Below are 7,121 nucleotides of genomic sequence, written 5' to 3' on the forward strand. Positions count from 1 at the left end.
CTAAGTGACAGATCTCGACTACAGGAACAAGCATCCTCTTTCTCACATACTCTAGCGAAAGCAGCATCATTCCTCCTGCATGCCTGAAAGGGCCAAATGGGGGTAACTATTGCGCTCATTTTTGTAAAAAGCTGTTTATCTCAAGTAGATCTCCACCACTGGTCTGACTCACAGAGCAGGACTTAACCCACCATCACCACCTTCCCATCCACCCATCTCCCCTGCACAGCTGCTGCTTTGCTATTCCACTTCTGCAGCTCCTGCATCAGGAACCATCCTCGAAGGTCACAGCACCCCGAAACCACGTTGCAGATAGGCTATCATTGCTGTTTGCAGACTTCAGCTGCGTCAGTTCATACCAGGATTAAGAGACAGGATTTCCCTCTGTGATGAATTTACTTTGCCAGCATTTCCTGACTGTGCTGGAGCCACACCAGCTTCCCTTCCTTGGTTTACCTCTTACCTGCTGTTGTTTCTTCAAAAATTCCCTCTTATTTTGAAGGAAGTTTCCACACTTTTGAAGATGCCCTTGCTTTTGATGGTATTAGACCCCATCAGTGCTGATGACCACAGGGCTGTTTAGCCAGGTTGCCCAGCTGCTGCTGGCAAAACACCTCTGTAAGTGACACAAATCCCAGGTTTGCTGAAGCTTCCAGGCTCAGAAGCCCCGCCGATTTCTTCACGACCATTAAGCACTTCAGTCTTTATCAGCAGGGCTGCATGACTTGGGGCCTTTGCCCCAGAGAGGAGGCAGGATTTGTAATAGATGACATCAACTCCACAAGCTTATCTCTTGTCTCTGGAAGTCTCTCCTGAGGGAATGGAGACCATCGGTAGGATACTTCCCACGTGAGTGAGAGCCATGAGCCTGCTCCCAGATAGCTGCTTGCTTTGAAGTAAATAAGCAAGTCAACCCACAAGCTGGCTTTCTTCTTGCATTTTTGAGTCATCGTGTTTGCAAGACATCTACAAATAGCTCAGATTCACTTTAAATACGTGCAAGTAATTGACTGCCTAGGGAGGGTGCACTTGTCTGCTCCAAACTGCTTTGCACGAACAGGTGCTTCACCTCTCTCCCAAAAAATCTCTTCCAGCAGCACATGCGTTGCAGGCAGCTGTTAACAACAAAGGCAAGCCAATCCCCTCTCTCAGGCTATAGTTTTGAATATAAAAGCCCTATTTCACCTCCAAAGAAATGAATGCTAATTGTAGTAAGCCACACGCAGAAGGGTTCCCAAAAGGCAAGAGAAGTGCGTGCAGGAACTGAGTTCAGCCAGATCACGTCCTTTCTATCCGGGGCACTGCAGCAATCCTCAGCTGATACTTTCAAGTACTCATTATGCAATTGCTGGATTTGAGTGTTCAAGTTCCTACAAACTGCTCACACGTGGCACAGTGTTTCTCAAACCAGTAATCCTAGGTAAAAAAACCCCAAGATAATGACACAAACTTGAGGGCCCCTCAGAGTTTCCTTTTAAAGAGGAAATCACATGTGATACTCTGAGAAAAGCAATCAGGAATGGCATCAGCGACTTCAATAATTAAAATATTTTTTTTATTTATTTTGGGCTTACCCCAAAGTCAGTAAATATGCAAAAACTAAAAAAAGAATAGACTGAACCTAAGATTAGCTATTCTAGAAAAAAAAAAGGGGTAAAAAAAGAATAATTTTTCCCACACTCTGCAGTCTTAAAGCCACAAGAGGGTAACTAATTATACATGTACATACATACTCAGCCCTCACAGCAATGCAGGCTGGGGACAAACTGGCTAGGGAGAAGCTCTTCAGAAAGGACCTGGTGGGCAGTGAGCTGAGCCCTGGCAGCAGAAAGGCCAAAACCATCCTGGACTGTATGAACAGGGGCACAGCCAGGAGGTTGACGGAAGTGATTATTCCCCTTTCCTCATCAGGGCTGTATCCAGAGTAATGCATCCAGTTTTGGAGCGAATTCAGTAGAGGCCCCCCAGGATGCTCAGGGGGCTGAAGCACCTGCCCTGTGAGGAGAGGCTGCGAGACTGGGGTGGTGCATCCTGGTTGAGACGGCTTTGGGAGTGCTCACAGGAGCCCCCAACACCTATGGGGAAGTCACCAAGGAGCTGGAGCCAGGTTTTTCACAGCAGTGAATGGTGGGAGGATGAGAGACTATGAGTAAAAGCTGAAAGAAAAGGGGTTCAGACAGGAGATAAGGAAACCCTTTCCCCGGGGGGTTACCACTGGGCAGGGGTGCGGGTTGCCCAGGCAGGCTGTGCCACCTCCATCCCTGGAGGTTTCCAGGCCCCGACAGGGCAGAGTCCTGAGCAACCTGGTCTGAGCTCAGAGGTGGCCCTGCTGGAGTGGGAGGCTGCGCTGGAGACTTCCTGACCTCCCTTCCCTTCCAAATTTCCCTATGATTTTAAAACCCTATATAAATAATTTCTCTGCAACATTGTTACTTACAAAGTCAACAAGCATGAAAATATGTGGCCCAACATATTTGATGCCCAACAACCAGCAGAGTATTTCCAGGAAATCCACCTAAAGAGAATTTCAGGGGCTAGAGTTTGCAATTATTAGCTGCTCTTTGCCATTGGAATAGCATGTTACAGCCAAAAGGAAAGTCTAAGAAATTGCTTGGCTGCTTTCTGATACAGTTTTTTGTGATCTGAGCTATGGGGAGGGCCTAGCGGATCAGTCAAGGTAGACCTCATTGTGCCAACTGATTCAGGTGGTGCAAAGATAAGGAGATCCCAATGAAGGAAGAAATTTTATTGCCTTGCCCTGCTACAGCCACCAGCACTCTCTCTTTCTGCGCCAAATCCACTTCTTGTAATTCTGTACCTCTCTGGAGAAAATCCCTGATTGCAGGGGTGCAGAAAACATACTAAATTATCCCAACAAGACTTTCAGATCTTACAGTCCAGAAATTTAGCTGTGTCCATTTGATATGGCGGACTGAAATGAAAGAAAAAGAGTATGTGAGAGAACATAATCCTCTGCGGGTTGAGTCTACCTTTTTGTTCTGAAAGACAACATGACTTAATCATTTGCCTTTACAGTGGAGTGTTCTTGAATGACAAAAATAATTAAATAAAAACAAGACAGTGATCTTTGTGCTAGTAAGGGCATATGAATAATAACACTATGACCTACTGGCAAAGGAGGGGCAGGGGAGGAAGGAAAACACTGGGCACTGGGACTCCCTCTTCATTGGTCATCCCAGAGCATCATGTGGCCAAGGCTCCTTTTTAAAGATAACTCCTGGTCTCCTGGAGCTCATACTATCCTCCCGTCCTGCATTTCTGCTTGATCCTGTGGAAGACCTCTCTAGCCTGACAAAATGTGTGACCAGTTTGTGGGCACCTGGAAGCTCCTTTCAAGTGAAAACTTTGAGGACTATATGAAAGAGCTGGGTGAGAACTGTTACTTGGAGTTGTTGTATCTGGGACAGGGAAGGAATGCTGGTTTTGAACTTTATTCCTTACTTGCTTTTTCTGGCTGTGCTGTTTACCAAGGGGGTTTTAGTCCAACTATTTTGATCAGATGGTCTTAAACTGGAGAACTTTGCTTGACTTGAATTAGTGGTGTCACATACCTATAACGTAGAAAAGCCTTGATTGGGAGGAATAGTTTCAGGTAAGCCAAGCCTATGCATGCCTATTTAGTAGTATTATAAATGGAAGTAAAACACCTCTCTGCGGTATTTTGTGTGGAATAGCTTTTATCCTTGGACACACAAAGCGGTGTAATGCTAGAATGAAGCAAGCTTCTCTATGTCTAAAAGCAACACACCTAAACTTCTTTATATAGCTACAGGTCTAGGAGACCGATTAATTGCTATGGCTATTATAGTGAATGAAACTCTGTAGCTGCCTCCAGTGAATATTAACAAAGAAAATTGCATGGATTCATGCAGATACTTGCAAAAGATTTGAGGGATAACACTCTTCTCTAGAGGTGTAGACTTCTTGCTTAGAATTAAAATTGGGCTTTAAAAGGCTTCCACATTCTTTTGGTGTGGGGGAAGTATGGGGTAACTTGCACTGATTGGATCAGTAAATGCTAAAAAGGTGGGGGTTTATTCAGCGATTAGGATTAAAATACTGAGACTTACACAGCGTTCAGGGAGCTTTCAGTGAGACTCTTGCACTCTTAATCTTTACCCCAGATTTTACTCAGGACGTAACCATTGCCAGCTATTTCTTAATCATTTCCTTTTATTCAGCCTAGCTAACGATAAATATAAAAAGTGCTTTCTTTTTTTTTTTTTTATTGTTTATTTGTTTGGTTTTGTGGCTTAGAAACTGTCATATATTTCTGCTTATTTACATTTAGGTACAGTTAGCATACAAGTTAGTGTACAAACCACCGTAGTTATTTCGGAGAAGTGTACGTGCAAATATCTGGCATTAAAATCTTATCTCAGTCTTCAAGATATTGCTTTTACTATTCTGACAATGACAGAGCAGAGAATAGCCTTACTTCATCCCACCCAGCTTGGTCTGTAACCACACCAAGCTAGTGTGATGCTACAAAGGAACGTCTGCAACATACAATTAATAAAAAATTCAGAAAGTAATAAGGAAATCAGTACTGAAGTATCTTTTTTCCCAACAAATAAGAGAAAAACATTGAGTAAAGATAAAAATTTCATAGTGCCCTGTCTTATTTACAGGTGTGGGGTTTGCTACCAGGAAAATGGCTGGTGTGGCCAAGCCCAACGTAACTATCAGCATCAATGGTGATGTGATAACCATCAAAACAGAAAGTACCTTCAAAAATACAGAGGTCTCTTTCAAGCTGGGTGAAGAGTTTGACGAGACCACAGCAGATGACAGAAAAACAAAGGTGAGTCCAAACCCAGCACTTTTCAATTATATCTCTCAAAAGGGATGTGGGAGCAGGGGAACAGAGTTGTGATTTTGACATCCAGTGTAGAAATGCTGCCATCAAAGGTAAGAGTGCTCCGGATGCTTTGTGCTTCAGTGCTGTTTGGACACAGAGAGAGTCTTCTCCTCAGCCCAGAGCACCATGAGGAAACAGCAACGCTTTGCTTTTTTTTCTTTGGCAGAACGTCATAACCCTAGACAACGGCATTCTGAACCAGGTCCAGAAGTGGGACGGAAAAGAGACCATCATAAAGAGAAAAGTGGTGGATGGGAACCTGGTGGTGGTGAGTTCATTTTTGTTACCTAATCACTGAATTCACTGCTCAGAATTCATGTCTGGCAGATGTGTTACATGGGATTCAGTCATGGGGAGTGAAAGCATCTGAAAGGGCTCTGTGCACTTGGTGAGAAGTCTCTGTGAGTCTGGAGTACATATTAGAACTGAAATGCTGTTAAACTTCTGGAATGGTATGGAGGTGCCTATTCTCCATCCATAGCAAGACATGGTTAGGAAAGAGTAGGGAGAAAAAAACAACACCCCTTTGAGGGAAATTTTTATATATCAGAATCTTTAAGTCCTGGACAGTATAGACCAAAGTCCACGTTAAGCACGTCCACTCTGTGCTGATGCAAAATACTCTCTTCATCTCCAGTAGAAACTCAACAGCAGTCTGTGGGAATCTTACTATGGATCACCCAAAACTGTGTTAATAATATGTTATGAGCAAAAAAAACCCCAAAACACCTGTATCCGAGCTCTGTTGGTTGATGTTATCTGGTCAGAGAGTATTGTGCTTGACTCAGTTCCAGCAAGGCCTACCTGCGGTCCGGGGCTTCCCAGCGCTGCTCTCCAGTTTTAGGAAAGACACTTTGAAGAATCTGGGAAGAGACTAAAACTGTGTTCATAAAAGGCAGCTGAGATTCCTACATGCTACAAAACAACACACATACCAAAATTCCTGAAGAGTTCTGCCTTCCCCTAGAGAAAAATGATGTCCATAAATCTAATATTTAAATTTCTTTGCATAGGACCAGAGGAGAAAAAATAGAAATAGCTTTTAATAACAACATCATTAAGAAAGACTGAAGAAAACAGAGTTTGTTCTAACAGAAAAATAGATGAGGACAGAGCCTAACACACAGAGGCTGACACCAGCAGCTGCGAGTCTGAAAGCTGTGTAGGACTCGGTGTGGGTGTGTGTGGGGGGGTGTTGTGCACACTGTGTGAAGAAGACAAGCCACAGCTGCAGAAGGTGAAAGGAAAGAAGACTAATGTCGAGGTCCAGGTCCAACTACCCTCCATAGAAGTCCTAGTAGCCTTCTCTGAGGTTTTTAAGAGGAGATTAGAAATCTCCCGGGGGTCGCTGGAGCAGTTCTTTGACATTCTTTCAGTCCTGTGCTTGTATTTCAGACTTCTGTTTCTGAAGCTCTCAAACTTGAGTTTCACTGTTTTGGAAATTGGTTTTAGAGGAGGAGGAATACAATTTTTTTTTCATACACTGGCTCCCAATGGATAAGTAATTCTCTACCTTCTGACTAACAAACATTCAGTGAGAGCTAAACACTGATTAAATTTGCCTTTCTTTCCAGGAATGCACCATGAATAACGTCACCTGCAAAAGAGTTTATGAAAAAGCATGAAGAAGCCATCTTCACATAGGACTAATGCTTAAAGCTGGAGAAAAACAACTTAACCAAAGGAGAAAACCTCCACAAATTCATCTTAAAGAGAACTGTACTTTTTACAGATATACCCCAAAACAGTTACATGCAGCTAGTCTAATTTGTTGTGGCTATTCAATAAAATGTTCAGCTTTCTACAACCCGTGCTTGTGCTGGAGTTTGTCAGAAAGGGGTTGGGGAGGGGGGTGCAGCACGGGAAGGGGTGCTGTGCGGGAAAGCATCGTGTGGGAGCTGGCACCACACGTGGGAACTGTGATGCATCTCGCTGCGGAAAGAGGATCGGAGACGATCCAGTGAGCAGCACTCGTGTGGTGGTGATAGATGTAGACCTGGACACAAAAACATCCTCCGGTGAGCACTGTGTGGGGGCTACCTGCTGCAAGGGGTCTGTGCACAGCAAGGGACAGAGCGGGGCTGCTCTTCTCGGCTTCAAGCGAAGGACATTGTTCCTGGGGCAGGGAGGAGGGCGATTGCTGTGGATGCCCAGCGCTGGCTTCCAATGTGAGCAGGGAACCAGGCACATTCCTCCTCACACAAATGCCAACAATTTTAAACCCCAGGGTCATTTGAAG

At 44.3% G+C, this 7,121-nt stretch overlaps 1 protein-coding gene across 1 annotated transcript; it reads left to right on the plus strand.

Moving 5' to 3' along the window:
- The first annotated feature begins 3,274 nt into the window (after nucleotides 1-3,274).
- On the plus strand, nucleotides 3,275-6,622 carry LOC104122361 (fatty acid-binding protein, adipocyte). The gene is made up of 4 exons (XM_009634468.2): nucleotides 3,275-3,390; nucleotides 4,653-4,825; nucleotides 5,049-5,150; nucleotides 6,457-6,622. The coding sequence occupies exons 1-4, from the start codon at nucleotides 3,318-3,320 to the stop codon at nucleotides 6,505-6,507; spliced, it is 399 nt and encodes a 132-aa protein (XP_009632763.1). The 5' UTR covers nucleotides 3,275-3,317; the 3' UTR covers nucleotides 6,508-6,622.
- Nucleotides 6,623-7,121: the final 499 nt, after the last annotated feature.

The sequence above is a fragment of the Egretta garzetta genome, unplaced genomic scaffold, assembly GCF_000687185.1.
Source record: "Egretta garzetta isolate BGI_Z169 unplaced genomic scaffold, ASM68718v1 scaffold251, whole genome shotgun sequence".
Classification (NCBI taxonomy): Eukaryota; Metazoa; Chordata; class Aves; order Pelecaniformes; family Ardeidae; genus Egretta; species Egretta garzetta.